Genomic DNA, 22,305 nt, shown 5'->3' on the forward strand with positions numbered 1-22,305 from the left:
CACAAGACCAGAAATTTTAAGGTAGAGTGCTAGAATGGCTAGAAAAACATCCTCAATGAGATACAGGGAGCCCTGGCTTTTCACATCTTAGCCATTGATTGCCAGTGTTGATTCAACGTTTATCTGGCCTGTTTAGGCTGGTATTTTCTTCTCTTTCTTTGTGCTATGAGTGGCCTAGAGATTTCAGTTCAAGAGAACCATCCTTCCTAATGGTATTTTTGTTTAAGGCGTTAATTTCTCAACTGGGGATTCCTCCTGGGCGTTTGGAAATGCCTAGAGACATTTTTTTTGATCATCACAACTGGGGTGGGGTGGGAGCTGGGGATGCTATTGACATCTAGTGAAAATAGTTCAGGGAAGCTTCTAAATAAACATCCTATAATGCACAGGAAAGTTCCCTACCTCAAAGAATTATCCTGTCCACAATATTAGTAGTGCTGAGGTTGAAAGCCCTGGTTTAGGGCATGCAGGTAGCTGTGCTACTTTACAAACTTCCTCAGAAGCTCTCAGGGTTCTTTAATAACAAGTTCCTTTGGCTACCTTTGGCAGAAGTTATTTTTATGGGTATATTAGTTACATCTGAGGACTAGGTAAATGTTTCAAAAGAGTTTCTTGAGAATTCTGAAGTTTAGTAATAGCTTATCTTAAAAAGTAAGGTATGTCATATTGAAAAAAGGGCTATTTTTCTTTAGTATTGTAAATTTGCATTGGTAATAATGTTTTAAGTTTCTTGAAGCATGTGCTCCCTCTTCCTTCACTTTTAAGGCTCTTGTGATTCACTTCAAATCACTCTATGATTTAAATAATCGGTTCTCGTGATACAGTTTTTCAGTCTAAGCTCTTCGAGGTTGGCACCATGTGCAACCATAATAAAATGCACATAAACATCAGTGGACACCTTCATGTTTGCTTTTCTGTGGTATCATCCTTTTTACCTCAGTAATGCATTAGAAAGTAAACAAACCCTACTGCACTACTGTATTTAAGTACAGTGTTGAGAGGAAAATGAACTTTGTTTTACATTTTACCTATATCTTAGAAAATTATTTAGGTCATTTGATCTCCTTATTTCTTGAAAACTTTGGTATTTAAATTGTAAGATAGGATTTTCTGGTGATATGTTAGCTATGGAAAACTAAACAGAGACTAAAATACACTTATATTTACATCTGGTGGTTAAGTAAAAATAACTTTTCCAGTTGTTTTTTCAGTGTTACTATCACTAACTATATTCATTAAGTGCTTACTGTGTGCTTAGGGAGAACACTGTACTAACTCTAATTAGGAAATTTGATTGAACTTAATTGATTATGGTACAGTTAATAAAATTACTCATATATAGCAGATTTTTTGTTTTGTTTTTGTAGAATAATATATTAAAGTCCTGACAATGACATTTTTCATTTCTAGTCACTTTTCTTTATATATTGTCCAACTTCTGTGAAGAATAAAGTGAGAAACTTGGTGATAGAGACAGTTGGGAGACTTAGATATAGTTGGAAGAATTTTGCCTTGAATTTTTTTGTTAGCCAGTGTCCATTTACATGAATGACTTTCTTTAAAAAAATTTTTTTTAATTGATTTCAAAGAGGAAGGGAGAGGGAGAGAGAGATGGAAATATCAATGATGGGAGAGAATCTTGATTGGCTGCCTTCTGCACACCCCCTACTGGGGATCAAGCCCACAACCTAGGCATGTGCCCTGACCGGGAATCGAGCCGTAGCCTCCTGGTTCATAGGTCGATGCTCAACCACTGAGCCACACTGACTGGGGTGACTGCCTTTTTTTTAAAGTATATTTTGCTTTGAAGATGCTCATATTTAAGATCCCACTTAGCTTTATTTAGACTTGAAAGAGATATTAGAGAGATAAAAAGTACAAAGACTAAAATACTCTTAAGTTTTCTTCTTGGGTGAGATGAGCTAAAGAGAGAGGGGGAACCTAGATTTTGTTGTGCCCCTTCTTTCTATGCCCTCATTTGAATTCCCCTGAAAACCCCTGCATTTCAACTCCTGCCTTTTTTCTTATTAGCCCAATAGAATGATGTTTCCCCCATAATGCTTATAACGTCCCACCCCTTTTCATCTTTCCTGTTAACTTTCAGGAAGAGTGACATAAGTGAAAGGACATTTGCTACCAGTATTTGGTTAAATGATGTTGTCCCCATACATTGTGTACTTACTAAGTTCCACATTCTACAGGATGGCTTCATATAAAGAGAATTTTGCCTGAACCAATTTAGTTTATGTAATTAGTAGAATTTTCATTTCATTTTCCTAAGTTTCATTTTTACTCTTCCCCATATATACTGTTAATATTTGTGTTTTCCTGACCTTCCTGAAATTTCTTTTTCCAATTTTATTTATTTATTTGTCTGTTTGTTTATTTATTTATAAATATTTTTTATTGATTTCAGGGAGGGAGGGGGAGAGAGAGAAAATATGAATCATTGATTGGTTGCCTCCTACACACCCCCCACCGGGGATGGAGCTCCAACCTGAGCATGTGCCCTAACCAGGAATCGAACCATAACCTCCTAGTTCATAGGTCAACACTCAACCACTGAGTCACTCTGGTCCGGCATCTATTTCCAAATTTAGATTATTACCAGCTTTCATTAACAAAATTTTCAGTTAACTTTATTTTTTTAAAAATATATTTTATTGATTTTTTACAGAGAGGAAGGGGAGGGATAGAGAGTTAGGAACATCGATGAGAGATCGATCAGCTGCCTTTTGCACACCCCCCACTGGGGATGTGCCCGCAAACAAGGTACATGCCCTTGACTGGAATCGAACCTGGGACCTTTCAGTCCACAGGCCGAAGCTCTATCCACTGAGCCAAACTGGTTAGGGCAGCTCTTCAGTTAACTTTAAAGAAGTTTCTAAGTGAAACTGGAACTAAGAAAAATGGATTATTAAAAGTGGATCCATGCTTTTATTTAATTTTCCTTTAATGATTGTTTTAAATACAAATAATTTTCAATAGATTTATTTGTTAAATATTACTGATAAATTATATTATTTTGTTAAAATATGAATAAAGTTTACTTCTGTCACTTTAGCAATTTTGGATTTTTATTTGTCTACGTTTATATAATTTCTTATATTTGTCTAGGTTTACATAATTTCTTTTTCATAAATATGTGACACCTATTAAAAATGGTATTCTCCTAAATATGTATATCTTTATTCATATTTGTACATTAATATGTATAAAAAGTGATTATTTATGCATACTCTTCTTCCTTTCTGTTAGTCTCTTGGGTTATGAGGGCATTACTATTTTACAAATATTTAATTTAGTTTGGGTGTAAGTTAGCTAATTCCTGACGTACCTACTCTAGCTTTGATATTTATACATAACAGATTTCACATATTTAGATTTTTGATCTTTTGCAAGTTTGAGAGAAGGTTAATACTTTTATATAATAACTAAGATTTCATAATGAAAGGACTATAGTATGTTGCTTATAAAAATGATTATCTTATTTGATGCTACTCAGAATATAATTCCTTTGTGAAATACATTTTTTCTTTGATAATGATTTCAATTATGAATGTCCCCAGTTTTAGGTCCTTATCTACCACACAGGTTCTGAGGGTTAACTAAAATATTTTAAGACATTTTAACATAAACATAAAGTGATTAAGTGAATGTATAACAGTATAATTTTTACTAGACATATGTCTGAAAGTCTCTTATTGACTGATCTTTTGAGGGCTTTTAGATCATCTTTACAAACTCATTGTTTAATTCCACAATCCAGTTTATAGTTTAATATTGAGGTTTTCGATACTTTTTTTATTTTTTGTTTCAAAGTACTTAAAAAGTAGTATTGATTTTTGTACCATTCATTGTTCTGTTTGTCCTCATTAGTTGATTGTTGTGTGTTAAACAGACATCCCTGGAGCTTATTCTCCACACTCTGTGAATCCACTCATTAATCACCAGTCACCTTTGGAGATGGGAAAATTACTTACCTGTATTTCTTTTTCTCAGAAAGCGTGCTCTGGAATGGATTCACAAATGAGCTACCCTCCTTCTCTCAAAGAGTAAGGTTTCTGCTTTACAGGATTTTTTTCTTGGGTTATTTTTTCTCTCATCTTTTGAATTTGAAAAGAACTGAGGGAAGGCACCTGAAGAAACTACTGACATACTCACTAGGGGAGTTGCAAAGCTTGTGCTGTCCTAGGGGCAGTGCCAATGGCTCTTAAAGCTAGAAAGCTCATACTTGGAGGTGAAACAGGGGCTCAAAGAATCCATTTTCCCAGTGTACCTTCTGAAAGGATAAGTTTCAGGTAAGTAATTTTCTCTTACTATGTGATATGCTTTATTCATACTTAAAAAAGTACACAAGTCCAGTCCTCCAGGTGCATAGGCATCTGTGTTTGTGCAGTTTAGGGGGTTAAGCTTTATTGAATGTTAGAAGAATTGTAAAAACAAAATATGTCTGCTCATGAGGTACATGCAATGATAATGTATTACAAGTCAACAATAAATATTTAATTAAAGGTACATTTATGATCAGGGTATTGTGCTAGTGTTGTCATTTCTTTTATTTCTTATTAAATAAAATCTTGATAAACTTATTTTTTAATAATTAGAAACAAAAAATACCTTTTGAACTCAAGTTCCAAGTGATGTTTAACTAAAATTGCTCATACACACACACACAGGCTAGGATAATGGCAATTACTTACGTTATTTTATGTTTTTAATATGTTTTTATTGATTTTAGAGAAAGAGGATGGGAGAGGGAGAGAGAGAAATATGGATCAGCTGCCTCCTGCATGCCCCTTACTGGGCATGTGCCCTGACCAGGAATGGAACCAGGGACATCTCGGTGCATGGGATAGTGCTCAACCAACTAAGCCACACTGACCAGGGCCAGTTATTCACTTTAAATTAGATGCTGTCTGTATGTATATTGGCCAGAATGAATTGCTGAAATAATACTTAAATATTATACAATTAACATGTTAAACGCCATGGCAGTCACCGGTGACTGAAACGGAAAGGAAGACAAAACAGGCTTGGTGCCTAACGTGTTAAAAAAATTATTGTGAGATGGTTTGAGCTACCATAAGTAAGAGTTTTTCCATATAGTAGCTATATGTAGTGTGGATTTAGCTCCTTAACACATAGATTCGTTAGAGCTCATCAAGTATTTCTAATCAATTCTTCAACTACTAAATGCAAGGTGGCTACTAAAGAGTAGCAAAATATTAAACATTTACTCATTGATTTTCTGTGTATTTTGTCTTATTAAATTACATGTTGATTTAATATTTTAAAGTTTCAAACATTTTATATACTTTTACTTCAGAAGAAGTTTTTAAGTGAAACTTACCTTTAAAATGATAAAATGGGCAAGATAGTATTTTAAAATACAGTTATACTTCTCACTTAGGATTAAGGCAAGTTTGGCCACCTTCTACCATTTGAAACAGTATCTCTGAACTTGGAAATAAGCAAAACAGACTTTTGAATAGCAAATGGCAGTCACAAAGTTTGTGAATTTTTCTCTGGTTTTCAGAAAAGGCAGTTATGTCCTGGTCACAGGGATTATTGACTGCTAAAACTAGTAGCTATCTCCAGAAGCAAGAAAAAAGAACATATTAGTGTATACCTGAAGCGATTTAGCTTCCAAGAGTATTCATCTTAATTTCTTACCAGGATATTACTACAGTGATATTGAGTTAGAATTTCCTTGTCTAAGATTGTTCATTTAATTGTTCACTCAAAGATTTTGGGCAGCTTTGTCAAAAGAACTTGAAATTGAAGTGTACGTTTAATACCACTGATTTGAATCAATAAATTATTATGACAGGTTGTAGATTTATCTTTGAATCTTCTGACAGTCACCTGGCAAAGAGGAAAAATGGGGTAAATTATATAATTTTCATTATTCATAGAAGGAAATACATAAATTCTTTAAAGACAAAAGAATCTATACTTTTAAATTTTGATAGAAATGTCTGATGAATTACTTAATATAGGTGCATTGAGTGATGAACTGTCACTGTCTAAGAACTTTTTCAGTGCAAGATCTATAGTGGATCTGTGTTTACAAATAGGTTTTTATATTCAGAAAGCAGACAATTGTCTCAGAGCCTGTTGCTTGATTCTAGGATATCATGTAAGATGCAATATTGATTTAATAATGGCTCTTGGGGGAAAATAAACTGACACATTGAATACTCGTACATAGTAATGTATATGAAAAGTTAAAATGTGACAGTTAGGGAAATATGTATAGTGTAGAGATGTGACCATTAAATATGGTCAGCATCAACAATTAAGTTTTAAGAAATATGATGTCTGGTTTTTCAAAAAAAGACATCAAAAGGGTTTTATAATTTTGCACCGTTCATTATTTATAACATGATATTTTTTAGCAAGATAAACAGAAAACTTAAAAATCTTAATTATCCAGTCTAAGAAATCTGTCTTCTCAGGTGTGAGAATAATAATTGGAAAACTTAAAAATCTTAATTATCCAGTCTAAGAAATCTGTCTTCTCAGGTGTGAGAATAATAATTGGATATGTGAACTTGATCTGAAAATGAAGCACAAGACACATAGTGTGTGCATACATGATTGGTGTGCTGTGATATTTTCTAAAATGCATTTTGTAAATCTTTTAAAATAAAGAAATAGAAAAGTAATGAGTTCTTGGAAATAAGAGTGTTGCTGAAATAAAGATTTAGATGCAACATAATCAGTATAATGATACTCCACAATTATGTGGGTTTAGAACACATTGTTTTAGGTTTTCTTCTGACTTTAGTAGGAAGCAAAGTTTATCTCCTCAGTCTTTCGTTTTCTATCTTCTTTTTGAGCTTCTTCTATTTTACCCTCTGGAGAATGGCTAACCGTCGAATGTTCTGTGCTTGCACCCTTATTGAGATCTTATTGTCAGATTAGGACTGTTGTGTTGTGAATTCTATTTTAAGGCACTTCTATTGATCCTTTTCCAAGTAGAAAGTTTTGCGAAAATGAGATAAAATTTTTTGAGGTAATAAAAATCACACAAACCACATGTATCTCTGATCTACACTTTATTTTTTTTTCTGTAATAGAGATCAAATCTTTCATTTGTACAGCAAAAGCTAAGCTTTCATTGACTTGTTACATTGAGAGTTTTCTTAAACCAGAATTTCTTGCATCATACTCTTTGGGTTTACTCTCCATTTTAGACTGATATAATATATTTAACAATGCTTCTAACTTTTAAGCTGTTTTGTTTCCTTAGCCTTTTGTATTGCTATAAGGTTTTACAATTTGAAATAGTTTTAACATTATAAAACACTGGTGATATATAATCTCTTTACTACCTTCCCAAATATGCCTTTTATTTTTATATACCAAGGGCTCTTGGGAATGATTTTCTCAGAGGCTTAAGCTGTGCTTTGCCTTCCTTGAGAACTGAAATTATTTGGTAAGCGATTGCGTTCTTTTTAGCTTCTAATTTTTCCCTATTTTATTTTGTACATGATATTTGTTTCAAGGTCAAAGGTTCCGTTACAGTTACTATGATGAATCCCAGGGGGAGATTTATAGATCCATTGAACATCTAGATAAAATGGTAAGTCTTTCAGGTGTGGGGTTTTAATGCTCTAAGATTTTTTTCTTTAATTAATTTCAGATTAGTGATTCAAGACTTAATATGTTGAAACAGTGGACTAATAATTCTTTATCTTTAAGTGTGCAAAGTATAGTTTGTAATCATATCAATATTGATTATAAAAAAAAATCCCTGTCCTATTAGTGGAAATTTCCTTCATCTTAATTTTATTTGATTAATGAGACAACTTAAGAATAATTAGATACGGATTTTTGATATTATTTGGGGGAATGTGTTAGTTTTAGGGACACCGGGAACTAATGCCAATATTTACTGTTAAGTGGAAAAAAACAGAGCAAATTCTTAGTTCTTTTTATTATTAACTAGAGGCTCAGTGCACGAATTCGTGCTCTGGTGGGGTCCTGCCAGCCTGCCCTGATTGGAGCCTATCGGGGCTGGGCTGGTGGGGGGAGGGGATGTGGGAGTTTGGCCGGCTGGCCCTGCCCTCGATTGGGGTGGGGGGGGTGATTGAGGGTGGGGCTGGGTAGGGGGGTTGGGTCCGTGGCCAGCTAGGGGGAGGGGCTGCAGGCAGTTGGTCGGCTGGCCCCCACCCCTGATTAGGGTGGGGGGCTGATCAGGGTGCAGTTCGCATCAAAGCAACTGATCGTTCCAGTCGTTCCGGCATTCTGGTTGCTTGGTGTGTATGTATATATATATTTTATTTTTGGCTATTTAGATTTTTCTTAAATGGAATTTCATTTTTTTTTTAATTTTTAAAAATATTTTTTATTGATTTTAGAGAGAGGAAGGGAGAGGGAGAGACAGAAACATCAGTGATGAGAGTGAATCATCGATTGGCAGCCTCCTGCATGCCCCACATTGGGAATTGAGCCCGTAATCCTGGCATGTACCCTGACCGGGAATTGAACTGTGACCTCCTGGTTCATGGGTCGATGCTCAGGCTGGCTGTTATTTTAAATACAGAATATAAAAATGATTTTATTTTTACCTAGCCCAGAAATACAGTAGACATTGATCCTATCATTTTCCTTGAAGTACTATGGTAGTCATAGTATTTCTTTTAATGTTTAAATAGTCATATAAATCATTTTGGTATCTACTCATAACAGAATATTAAACCTAGCAAGTATATCACTCTGAACTTTGATAGATCCTTTCAATTCTCTAGTCCTCAACTTGTCATCTCTGAGATGAGATACTTGGAGTAGGTAGTCTCTAAATTGTCTTTAAACTCTATCAGCCTTGAAGTCTGATTTGTTAAAATCAACTTTACCACTGTGTTAGTAGCTTTATGCATATGATTTAGTACAAGAATATTTAGTCTATAGCAGATAAAGCGTTTTAGTAAGAAATCTGGATCTGAACCTACAAGTAAATTATATTGCATAATATGTTTTATTAAAAGCCAGATGGAATGAATGCAAATTTAGTTACTTATGAGATTTTTATTTAAATTTATTTTGTTACTTTAAATACAATTATAGCTTAATACTTTTACCTTTGGGATTTGTCTATATTTCAGTTTAGTTTTCTTTTGACTTTATTATGCTATCATTTCAGTCATTTAATTCTTTTCTGGCTTCTAGTTCTAGTCTTATTTTTCTGAGCTTCAGGTATCAGTTGCCTCATCACTTATTTTCTTCATACAGCTAGTAGGTGTCTGCTGTGTATCTGATACTCTGTGTAGCTTTGGTGATGTTAAGAGGAGAAAACATGGTCTCTGACTTAGTGGAATTTATAGTCTAGTCTTTGAACAGACTTAAACAGAAGTTATTACAATCCAGAAATAGAAGAGATATTTAGGAAGTAGTATGGACACACTGGTCTCCTTAATGTTCCTCAGTAATGCCATATATGTGCCTAGCTTAAGACCTTTGCTCTTTTTGCACTTGACTGTCTAATTTACCTCAGGGCTTTGCTCATCTTTCACCTTCCCAATGAGGACTAGTGGCCACCCTTTTTAATTTTGCATCCTATACACTCACTCTATTCAGTATTCCCAACCCATCTTACCTAGTCTACTTTTTCTTCTAACAGACTAAAACATTTACTTATTACAGTTATGTTAGGATATTTTTTTCCCACCAATGTATCTGATGTACTTAGAATAGTGATTAGAACATAATAAGTAGGTGCTCAATAAATATTTTTCAAATGAATGAATTAGTGCATATTACCATCCAATATGTATAATTAAGTTAAATGAATACCCTAATTGTAAATGACAAAGAAATAAGTGAAAGTAATTTATAATAAATCAATATATATTTAATGTGAATGCCCAGGCACAACTCTACTAATAAAGATATACTGAAGGAGTTAGATGCTTACACACATAGTATCATTAATGGGACAACTGAAAATGCAAACTTAGTAAAGTTGTAAACTAAACAAAGTATATAATCTTCCCTCACTTTATAAGATAGTTCCATTTCTGGGAAATCTGTATATTAAAATCACATGAAACTTCTTTATGTTTGTATGTAAAATAGACTTAGGATGTAGATAATTATAAGCAGGTTTTCACCTACATGGAAATGGGAAAGTGTCATGGGATGAGAACAGCACTTTGTGTGTGGGACTGTCCTGGATTGCAGGACAGTCAACATCCCTGGACTCCACCCACTGAGTCCCCCAGTAGCATCTTCTCATTATTGAGACAACCCAAAACTGTGTCCGCAGTTTTTTATTATGCTCTATGGTGAACAGTTATTGTATGAATGTATCCTGCTTTATTCTTCATTTTAGTACTTACTACTATGTGATTATAGCTTAGTATTTGTTGATTTCTTTGGCGATAACCTCCCCTATTAGATTATAAGCTTCATGAAATCAGGACCTTTGTCCATTTTGTATCAGCCTGTCAGTGGGTACTAAGTATATATTTATTGAATGAATCGATGGACGATTGGATGGGGAAGTGGTGAGAAATGGAGCCAGAGAATCTAGAACAGGCGACTTAAAGAATATTAATAGGAAAGTGATAAAATCAGATTGTATTTGAATAGATCATATAGCTGCAGTGGAGCAAATGGATTGGAGGGATGCCAGAAATGAGTAGACTAGTTGGGTAATTCAGGTGAAAAATGGTAATTTAGACAGTGGATGGGGTAGTGATGTTGGAAGAGAGGGGGACAGAGTGGATGTGTTCAGTATATATAAAAGACAAATTTACAATAGGACTTGGAAAAGGAAGTATCAAGGATGGCCCCTAAATATCTGGTTTATGCTACTGTGGGGTATTGCTATTCACTTACGCCAGAAACATAAGCTGATAGGTCCAGATATTTTAGGAGGTATGGAGATCCTAAATTCTATTAGGGGATATATGCAGTTGCCTTTAAGACATTCAGGTGGAGATGTCAATCAAGTAGGCATTTGGATTACAGTGTAGGCACTTGTGGAGCTATGGCAGTAAACAAGCAGACTTGATCTCATAGAAATTTTATTCTAATGGAAGGGAGATACACATTATTTTTAAAAAGGTAACTATGTCCCCAATGGTTAGAGCATTGGGTGTGGACTGAAGGGTCACGGGTTTGATTCCTGGTTAACGGCATGTACCTGGGTTGCAGGTTTGATCCCTGGCCCCTGGTCAGGGCACATGTGGGAGACAACCAGTCGATGTGTCTCACTTCGATGTTTATCTCTCTCTCTCTCTCTCTCTCTCTCTCTCTCTCTCTCTCTCTCTCTCTCTCTCTCTCTCTCTCCCTCTCTCCCCCTCCCCCCCCCCCCCCCCTTCTCTGCTTCCCTCCCTTCTACTCTCTCTGAAAAATCAGGAAAAAAATCCTCTGGAGAGGGTTAACAAAAAAAATAAAAATGAAAATAAAAAAGGTAAGGATGTGTGTAAATTAGTTTCCAATAGTGATATGTGCTATTTAGAAAATATTTAAATGGTTTTGAGATAGTAAATGATTCTAGGCTGATTGGAGAAAGACTTCCTTGAGGAGGAACATTAAACTGAAATATAAGTGATAAGGAGGAGCAAACCAAGTAATGATCAGAGGGAAGATCTACATGAAGGAATTGCCAGTGCAAAGACCTTAAGATGGGAAAGGTGCTGGTGTGAGGAGAAAAGAAAAAAGTCCAGTGTTGCAGTAGCAGAGTAGGTAAGGGTAAGAATGGTTCGAGCTTTGGTAAGAGAGGCAGGAGTCAGTGCAGGGCTTTATATTCCAGGGTAAGAAGTTTATGTAAGTGCAGTGGGAAGTGAGGTGATCTAATTTACATTATTTTAAAGGTTACTCTGGCTGTTGTAGAGAATGGTTTTTTTTTTTTTTTAAATATATTTTATTGATTTTTTACAGAGAGAAAGGGAGAGAGATAGAGAGTTAGAAACATCGATAGAGAGAAACATCGATCAGCTGCCTCCTGCACATCTCCCACTGGGGATGTGCCCGCAACCCAGGTACATGCCCTTGACCGGAATCGAACCTGGGACCTCTCAGTCCGCAGGCCGACGCTCTATCCACTGAGCCAAACCGGTTTCGGCGAGAATGGGTTTTACACCAGGGTCAGAAGTAGTAACAGTGGGTGTTGGTAGTAAGTTAGGGAGAGATGACAGATGGTAAATAAAGCCAGGGCAAAGATGAGATTGTCTACAGTAGTAGTCATCAATTCTGGTTTTACGATTGAAATAATCTGTGAAACTTTTTCAAATAGACTTGCCTGTACCTGCCTCTGGAGATCCTCTTCCGTGGTATAGAGTCACAACATCTTTATTCCTAAAATAGCTGGGTAGTAAATTTGAATTGGTCCACTATGGTTCTTGATCTGTTGAATTTTTTCACCTTCTTTTCTCTTTATATTATTTGTGAACTTTAATCAGGCAACATTTAATTTTGCAAATGTAAGAATTTGCAAATCAATGAATGATGTTTTTTTGTTTGTGTTTTAAACACATTTTACTGATTCTTTACAGAGAGGAAGGGAGAGGGATAGAGAGTTAGAAACATCGATGAGAGAGAAACATCAATCAGCTGCCTCCTGCACACTCCCCACTGGGTATGTGCCTGCAACCAAGGTACATGCCCTTGACTGGAATCGAACCTGGGACCCCTGAGTCTGCAGGCCGACACTCCACTGAGCCAAACCGGTTAGGGCTATGAATGATGTTTTTAACATATGGAAAATGTTTTCCCCCAAAACATTGGCTTACCTGTTGCTCTCAAGTGAGTGAACATAATAGCATCCTTTGGAACTCTCTAGAACTGTGTTCATATCTAAGTACTTTAATAGTCTTTGTTATTCTGTGTTTGTGTTATATATAAACACCCATAGTTAATTCTTTTAACCTTTCTACTAACTGTGTTATTAGTTTATATTAAGAGTGCTAGCTTAATTTGTCTCTCTTGAGACAAATTGATCAGTTAAATAGATAGACCTTGGTTTCTTACTTTGAGGCAGAGCAGAAAAGAGTATCATTTACCCATTGGCATGATTATCATATTTTTCTTGAAATTACTGCTTTTATGCTAGCTTCAAAGTCTTTGAAACTTCAAAAGTATAAGTAGAACCAGTGAGCTTTAGGTGACTTCTAAATCTGCATCTGACTTACCTTACTTTAGATGTCCAAAGAAGCATAATTTTAAAATTTTTATTTAAATAGCCTGGAATATAATTTCTGAATAAATATCGAGTATTTGCTTCATATTAATATGATTGATTTTAATATTTGATATAACATTTGACTTGGAGATGACTTTTGCAGTCCATTTATTGAAGCATTTCTATTTATGTATAGATTTTTAAATGACTCATAAGTGTTCTGTTCTTGTATTAGCATGCTGTTAATTCAAGTTATAAATCAATTCTGGGAGTTAGAATAAATGGATTAAAGTAATAAGAATGGTTTAGCTCTGTTTGAATACTCATGTATGTATGTTTGTATACATACGTGTATATATGTACTCTCACTATTAGGCAGACTTTCTTATAATATAGTGTTTTCTTAGTTGATTTATATAACCAAATGGTGAATATCCCTCTGTATATTTCTTATATATTTATTTCTTAAATATCATTTTATGTTATAAATAATCTCATTCGAGAACCAATATCTTAGTTTTCATATTCAGTTTTTTCAGAGCAAATACAGTGAAATTGGTGGTTCTCTTTGTAAGTATTACAAAAATGTTAGTAATTCTGAATTATAAATAATTATACATTTTGAAAGTTTGATAGAGTGAAATTATTTTTAAGTATAAAATTTTAGATTTAACCTGTTTAAAATTTGTGTGATAACTAGTTTTGGTCCTTTTTGGTTACCAGAAAAGTCTTATTAAATGTAGTTATTAAAAAGCTAGGAAACAAACAAAAGTAGGTTCTAGTTTCCAAAGCAAAAGAAAAATAGCTGTTTTTATTACAAAATGTTTATATCTCTAGCATTTGAGTATCTTGGAAATTAATTATGTGAAAAAATACATACATAAAGAAAAAAATATATAAGAAAACAAAGTGGATCTTCCAAAAGTTGTATTTGAGGGAGCGAGGTAACTGGTTATAAGATACAGATTCTGAAAGTCATAGTATTATTAGCTACTGACCATGGTTTTTTGGTAATTAGTACTTTGTAATTTCAGTAACTACAGTGACCAAAGCAGAACATATTTTAAGACATTGATGTTTGTTAACTTCTTAGATCACATACTTGAAACATTAGCCATACTTATACATATTTTACATATATTACATGATTATTTTTTCTGTACCACTTTTGATGTAGACCAATATTTCAATATGGACATTGACAAATTACTTATGATTTGGCAGAGAGAATCCAAAAATGTCATTGTAGTCATCCTTACAACTTCTTTTCCTTCCACATTTATTAGTAAACACTTCATTTTCTTTGAACTTCAGCTACTTTTCTTCCTTCTTACTCTTTTGAAATTGAAATTATTTATATTTGTCTATTCATACCTTTCTCTTGACTTAGACCAATAGTTTCTTTAGTAGTCTTTAGCAATTGTAAAACATCATTTTTAAGATAGCTAGCTACTTAAGATAATGATTTAAGATAGCTATATAATACCATCTCTAAGGTAGTACATTGCTTCTTAACACAATGGTCTTTAGGGTGATGTTTTTTTCCTATAAAATTTTTTTCACTATATGATTTTATCTTGATGCCTCCTACAGAAACCAGAATATTTTCTGTTCTCATCTTACCTTCCTAAATGTGTACTCATCTTTCCAACATAAATGTATATACTCACTTAAAAAGAGTCCTAATGATTTGATAATATGATTAATTATGTGTTCATAATTAGAAGACATGATTCTAGTTTTTATTTCTTAAAGACCTCTTAAAAAGTTTAGCTACTCTTTGTGTTTGTTATTTTAGAGGGAGATTACTTCTGGGAGATAATAATTAAATAAAATTTAAGTATTTTATTATATATAGATAAACTTTTTTCAAAAGGGAGTTTTTTGTTATTGTACCAGAGTCCTGAATCTGCAGTTCTGTCTGTTAAAACTGCCTATTTAGGTTAGGACTGCCATTGGGATTTGATTGCAAGCTTTCACCCTTTACTGGGAGAGTGCGGACAATGATTGATACCCTCTGCCCTTCTACCCCTCAAAGTAGAGACTTAGCTTTCAATCTGAGAATTTCTTGCTGAAGGTACTAACTTCCTCAGAACTCCAGTCTTGATGGATAGACTTTTGGTGTTTATAACATCTGGTTTGTATCTTAGAACTGAATGGGTAGTGACCCACTTCACTGCTCCATATTAGATTCAATTCATGTGAACAAATATTCGGTTTACTAAGCTATAGGCAAGCTTTCCAGTGCCTGGACCTTAGATTCACTGATCATATCTTCCAGTATTTTAAGAAATGGAGAAGTTAATTAAGCATATTTGAGAAGCATTTTATTTTTCATCATCTTGGAATTTTGGTAATAGTAATTTCAAAATTGTTAGCATCAAAACATAAACATATACTAAAGCATATTTGCCAGTCTTCTGTATTACTTAATGAATGTCCCATTTTGCAATTTTATCATTATTGCTGTTTGTGAACTTCATGAATTTTTCAATTGTAAAGCCTTAACTTTTCTCTCTGTCCCTCTTTTATTAAAAGGCATACCTCTTAACTATCATATTCATCAGAGAATTGAATGTAATGAAATTGATTCTTGCCCTAGTAGGTACATAACACACTTTTGGGAATTAAAATTTTAAATTCCTTATATTCCATCATCAGGGTTTTTTGTTGTTGTTGTAATATAACCAGTATCTTCATTTTGAACATTTTATTTAGTAACGTCTTCTAAATTTATAACTTTATCTCTTTCTATATGAAATTTCTTGGTCAGTTTCACTGAATTATTTTCTTCTAAAGTGGGATCATTATTTTCCTTCTCTTTGAATCCCTCATGTCAATATATACATTTCATATGTTTGTTCAAAAATGTGCATTGTTGGTATGTCTTTGTTATACGACGTAAGGCAGAGTAGTCAATGAGAAAGAGCCTAGGGTTAGAAAGTTAGAGGCAAGCTTTTAACCTTCTTCCTGTCTGTTTCTTCATCGTTAGGGAGTTATATCTTGATTATCTGTATTTATGGAAAAGAGTTGTTACTTCATCTCTGCTTGGTTTAGAAATATATTGTGTGATTTTTCTTTGCACCAGAATTAAAATACTAATTGTTTATCTTCTAAGGTAGTTCATCTGTCTCTGAGCTTACACCAAAGTCAGTGGAGGCGGTTGATGTGGTAGCCTTGTAGTTGGCAGGGGAAAACCAACTTAGCATTAATCACTGGTTGTGGATAAGTCTTGAGAGTGGCTAATTGATATGCAGATAATTTAAAGTTAAAGTTGATTATACATGCATATGCCTGTCTTTTAGCTATAGTTGCAGCAGAATGTAATAATGTTTATGAAGGACTTAAATATTGTGTAAAAAGATTCTTTATTAATTAAATTTTGGTGCTGCCACTGCAATATTTGTATATCATCTATGATTACTATCATTTTTCAGATGACTGTTCATCTGATTACTTCAGGTGCTTTTTACACATTACTTATTTTGTTGAAACATAATTTTAAAACCACACAAAATATATTAGTTAATTCCCTAGTTAAACTACCATTTACATTTCTCCTGAAGGATATTAATCCAGTTTATTGAACACAAATGTGTTTTACCAGAATAAGAAAATAAGGTAAGGTGATGAGTTAGAATCATTAATTTATTTGCCTGATTCAGATGAGTTTAAGTTGCCCTTATGTATTTATTAATGTATTATGAACATATTATTTGAATGCATTTGCAGAATACAGAATTTAGTGTAAACAAGTGTCCGAGTCATAGTGATTGTTCTAATAATAGTCTACTAGCAAACATTGATTCTCAAAAAATCTTGAAAATAAAGCATCCTAGTTTAAAGTATTAAAGAAATAAAAAGCTTTTCTTTTTAAAAATTTGTTCTTAAATGACCTACTTTGTTAACCTTTTATTAATCTTTTATGCACTTTAAATTAATTAAAAATATGCAAACTATTTTTTTCTTTAGTTTGTAGTATCTTCTCTATCACATACCCAGAATACTGATGATTTAAAATGTCTTTAAGTTTAGTTATGGAAATAGTTAAGTTACAACCAACTCTTGATTATGACAATGGTAGGAGAAATATAGTGGATATTGGGAAAAACAGGTGTATATCAAATTTAATTTTATGAAAATTTTCACAATAGATTTGCTTAAAAATATATAAAAATATAAAATTATGAAATGCTCAACGATTATCAGCTAAGTAGCAACTGGTGAAGATGGTGTAGAAATATATGAGGAGATCAGAGAAAACTAAATGGGGGTTAAAAGTTTTCTGTTAATAAAGTGTATGTATTATGGAGAGTTGACTATGAGATTAGCTTTGGACAGATGAGTTTGGTATTTTACAAGGTTTATTTAATGTAGTCTATTTACTTCTCTTTAATTAAAAAATTACAGTGTTTAGCTCTAAGTAACAGTTTGTTTTAAATGTAACTGGTAAATAATAGTGTCTTTTTTTCCTTTTTCTTTCATTTTCTTTGTCTCTTTCTCTCCCCCTCTCACTTACTTTTAGGGTATGAGTATTATAGAACAATTAGATCCTGTATCTTTTAGTAATTACTTGAAGAAATACCATAATACTATATGTGGAAGACATCCCATCGGAGTGTTATTAAATGTGAGTATCCTTAAGAAGCCTTGATTTTTAATATTTGAGCCTATGATGTTTTAAAATATCTTCAATTCTTAAGGTAACTGAGTAGCATAGGTTTTCGGTACATATAGTCAATTTTCTTTTAGTACATTTAAGATAATTTGGATTTCCATTGTTCTGGCTACCTGAATAAAGTTATATGTCACTGGAAGACAAGCTGGTATTTTCTTTTAAATGCAGAGATTATTTAGAATGCAGACCCATTTTCTCTAGATTCTCAGCCAATTCCAGTATGCTTTTTATAAATATAAACCAAAGTAACCTTTCAACAGATGTTCTTATTGATTTCTTGGTTTTGTTTAGTGTCCTAGACTATATAAAAATAAATAGAAGATTTTGCTCTTGAACTTTAGAAATGTGTAAGTTAATAAAGCAAGACAGATGACATGTATATATTTTTCTCTTTACAAGAAAAACAGTAGTAATCCATTTAAGGAATGGAGGTAATAGGTGGAAATCTTTTTTCTAAAATATGGAACGCTTCACGAATGTGCGTGTCATCCTTGCGCAGGGGCCATGCTAATTAATCTTCTCTGTATTGTTCCAGTGTTAGTGTCCGGGCTGCCGAAGTGAGCACCAGAAATCTTGGGTAGCTGGAATTTTGAAAGAGAGAATAACTTTAATATTTTCCCTAATAAATAAAACAATATGGATTTTCTGAAATAAAATGCAAGACTTTTAAGAAAGAAGGGAGTGTATACTTAGGAATGGGAGGAGGACGAAGTAATAATAGGCTCAATTAAAGTAAAAATCCTGGTATACCTCTTGAAACTTAATTTATATACATTTTAACCTTAGCCAGAGTCAGACAAAGAAAAGACTGCAACAATTCAAGATAGTAGAGTAGCTAAGATTTGGTTTAGAGAAAAGAGAGAAAGATGCTATGAATTAATTTGCTTTTGTTTTTAAGTGGTCTTATCAAAGAAGTACTTTGATAGAATTAAATTAGGAATTATCATTTATTCCTATTTAACATGAGTTGAAGAGAAATTAAAGAAACAAGTGACGAGTGAAAGAGATCTAGCCACCAGCTGTGAAGTGAGCCAAGTTAAGCCACCAACGCATTCAAAGAATGCTAATCACATCTTTCTTTTTTTAGGCTATTACAGAGCTCCAGAAGAATGGAATGAATATGAGCTTTTCCTTTTTGAATTATGCTCAGTCAAGCCAGTGCAGAAACTGGCAAGACAGTTCAGTGAGTTACGCTGCTGGAGCACTGACGGTCCACTGACGCTCTGAATCCTCAGGGATGCCACCTGCACATACTCATACTCTGTTCGGGGTCCCAGCCTAGCCCTTACCAAGACCCAGATCCTGGTTTGGGGGGATTCTGAAACCTCAAACAAATAGAACTTTCTTCTCTTCTTTTCTAGTAGGTGTAGTCCTTCCTTAATTTCAACTCATTAAAAAATGCTTTATAGTTTAGGGCAGTGGAAGGAAGGCTGGCATCAAATATTTTGATCAAAGAAGATGGCAATGTAATGGCCCAGTTGTGGCAGTGTTTTGAAAGTAACTTGTAAAGCATTTACCATATTCTAAATTTGCACTCTTTGCAGACTTGTGCACATATATTCCGCTTTCAGAATAGTTTTGCAAATTGTACACAGACAAAAAAGGTGGAAGCTTTTTAATAAAGAAATTGCATTTATAAATGATCTGTATTAGAATATAATAATTCTCCAGTTATAGTCAATTACTACCCGTGTTGTACAACAGATACCTTCTATTTTAGTTGCTAATAAAGGGCTACACAACTCAAAATAGTCTGATTTAAACTTATTGCTCTGTGGTATATATGAAAATTGTTTTTTATTAATTCATCTCAATTTTTATGTTAAAAGTGGTAAACTTCAGTTCTTATATAAAAATATGTTAGGATGTATTTTATATTTTGCATATATATGTGATTTTTTATCACAGATATTAGAATCATATTTTAAAGCTAGCTTTTTAAATTACATAATTTTTTTTGTGTGTGACATCACTTTGTGTCATTACTATATTGTATATTCAAGATTGATAAAAGAACATAGATGTAGTCCTTTCCTCTAAAGATAGTGTTTGATAGGCAGTAGTCTGCAAATGAGGAAACATTGAAGAGTATTCTTAGAGTTTTTTAAATCATTGCAGACCATAGACTGCTGCTATGCTTTTTAAGTGCTTTAAGCACTTTGACTTGAATTTTTAGCAAGACATCATTAACAATAACAACAAAAAGCCACTGGATTTTTTTATAGTTCTAAAATATTTTTTCATGACTTTTGGTGCGGCTCTTCCAACTAAAATAATGGTATGGTGTTGTATTTCTTCCTTTAGCATAGACCAATTCTAATCACATTGGAAAAAAAATGTATTCAGTTAGGTAATTATTGGCCACCATGCATGTACTAGATTATACCTATTTTAATCTAACAGTGGGTATCTTCATTACATTGGGGAACATTTATATCTTCAATGATATACCAGAATAGCACAATTTTTAGATGCCTTGCACCAATTTTATTTAAAAATTGCATTTCTTATTTACTAAATATCAACTTTCTATACACAAAAATTGAGATAAAATAATGCTGCTTTTGGATTCAAAATTACCCACCTAAACATATGTGGAAATTATACTCTAACATATTATTGATTTATTTCCCATAATTTAGATACATTTTTAAGTGCTATAAATATTTATTCCTTATTTACTATATAGAATGTAAAATTTTCAGAATTGACTATGGAATGAATTTTTAATGTTTTCTGAGTATAAAACTAATACATGACTATGGAAAATTTAGAAAATACTGAAAAGTATAAAGAAGAGAAAAAATTGTCTGCAATTTCACTATCCAGAGATAATACTATTAATTTTTTTGTATTTTCTTTGTCTTTGTCTATGCTATTTATATGTATGAGTGTGTACATGTGATTGTGTGTGTGCATAATAACAATATTGAGATTATACTGACCATATAGTTGTATCCTACTTTTCTAACTTAAGATTATAAGTCCTTCCCCATATCTTTAAAAATGTGATTTTTAAAAAATGACTGCCTAATATTCTGTTATATGAATATACCATAATTGAACCCATTCTCTCCTTGAATATTAGATTGTTTCTAATATTTCAAAATTATAAATAATTGCAGATGGACATCTTTGTATGTGAAATTTGAACTCTGTATTAGACTAGTTCTTTAGGGTATATTCATGGAAATGGGATAATTGGTTTAGATGCTGAGAACTTTTTTAGGCTCTTTAAAATATGATCAAATTACCCTTCAGAAAATTTGTGCCAAATTAGCAATATAGGAATACTCATACTGCTCTTCTTGACTATTGATTTTTATTTTTTAAATCTTTGACAGTTTGTTAAGCAAATATTTGTTCTTTTGATCATTCTAATTAATGAATGGCTTTACAATGAATCAGTTTTTTCCTTCTGTAATGTTATAGTTGATTGTTTAATAAAAAACACAAGAGGGTTGCTAGGTTGAGTGGGCAGTAGCCTTATTAGTATGTTTACTGTACATTTAAAACTCTAGAATATTTCAACATCATCCCTTTCCTAGAATATGAGCTTGTCTTTCATGCTCAGTCATTAACTAGAAAGAGTCCCAAGCTGATAGTTGAGTGTTCGGTTCTAGCTCTGCCTCTGCTACCAATTAATTCTCTCACCATAGATATTTCATGTTGTATCAAAACTTTCTCACCTGTAAAACGTGGAAGTAATCTCTTAAGCACTTTCCAGTTTTAAAATACTTTAATGTGATTTTACTCTTTAGAGATTCTGGTGTCACATATGTTTAAAGCTACATGATTGAATTAGATTAGAAGTATTATTTTTTTCTTCTAACTCTACATACATGAAAATGAAAGTCATTTTTAATAGAAAAGGAAAATTAATATGTATTATTTAATGTGGTTAAGATTACCTAAATTGTTGAACTTAAGCTTTTCTACTTTAAGTGCCTTTAGCAGTGTTTTGTATTTGCAAATCTAAAATGTAAATGAAATTATTATGTAGTTTTATATAGTTTCTTCTTTATTTTTACTTTGAGTTATTTGCAACTTTTTTTTTAAACCTTAGATTACACAGAGCAGTGTATTCATGGATTCTTCACTATTTCACTAGTGAGTTCTTGAGAAATGTATGTTAAAGATTAGCTCAGTGAGCAGGTAAGTAAATTCTTCATTTTGGGTGGGCAACAAGTCTTTATACAGAGTAGGATAAAGGACTATTCAGATAGTCCAGTGTTTATATTTAGATATTTTAATATGAATGGTACAGGCACCCGGAGTTGATTAACGGTTATTGTTGTAGGTCTCAAAAATTTTCTTTGGTAGCAAATAGTTCATTACCCTAGAGTAGAGGTTGGCAAATGCTTTTGGTAAAGGGTTACATAGTAAATATTTTGGTTTTGCAGGCCAAATGATCTCTGTTTTATTTATTTACCTTTGTTATTGTAGTACAAAAGCAGCCATAGACAATGTGTTCCACTAAACCCAAAAGACA

General features: G+C 33.0%; 1 protein-coding gene and 1 non-coding gene across 8 annotated transcripts in view; one reads left to right on the forward strand and one right to left on the reverse strand.

Annotated features, from left to right (window-relative positions):
* Positions 1-19,562, forward strand: part of MEMO1 (mediator of cell motility 1) — a 95,507-nt gene extending 75,945 nt beyond the window's left edge. For 3 of the 7 annotated variants that reach the window (XM_036334951.1, XM_036334950.1, XM_036334953.1), the window contains 3 exons: positions 7,515-7,591; positions 17,661-17,765; positions 18,901-19,562. In XM_036334951.1, coding sequence (XP_036190844.1) covers positions 7,515-7,591; positions 17,661-17,765; positions 18,901-19,032 — 314 coding nt within the window. In that variant the 3' untranslated portion in view covers positions 19,033-19,562. Of the gene's footprint in view, positions 1-4,002; positions 4,302-7,514; positions 7,592-17,660; positions 17,766-18,900 lie in introns of those variants that run through there. The other 4 variants (XM_036334949.1, XM_036334948.1, XM_036334947.1 and 1 more) reach the window with 2 other exon arrangements.
* Positions 18,268-18,378, reverse strand: LOC118669605. The gene has a single exon (XR_004972057.1). It is a non-coding gene; the product is annotated as a U6 spliceosomal RNA (small nuclear RNA).
* Positions 19,563-22,305: the final 2,743 nt, after the last annotated feature.

This window comes from Myotis myotis, unplaced genomic scaffold (genome assembly GCF_014108235.1).
Source record: "Myotis myotis isolate mMyoMyo1 unplaced genomic scaffold, mMyoMyo1.p scaffold_m19_p_14, whole genome shotgun sequence".
Classification (NCBI taxonomy): domain Eukaryota; kingdom Metazoa; phylum Chordata; class Mammalia; order Chiroptera; family Vespertilionidae; genus Myotis; species Myotis myotis.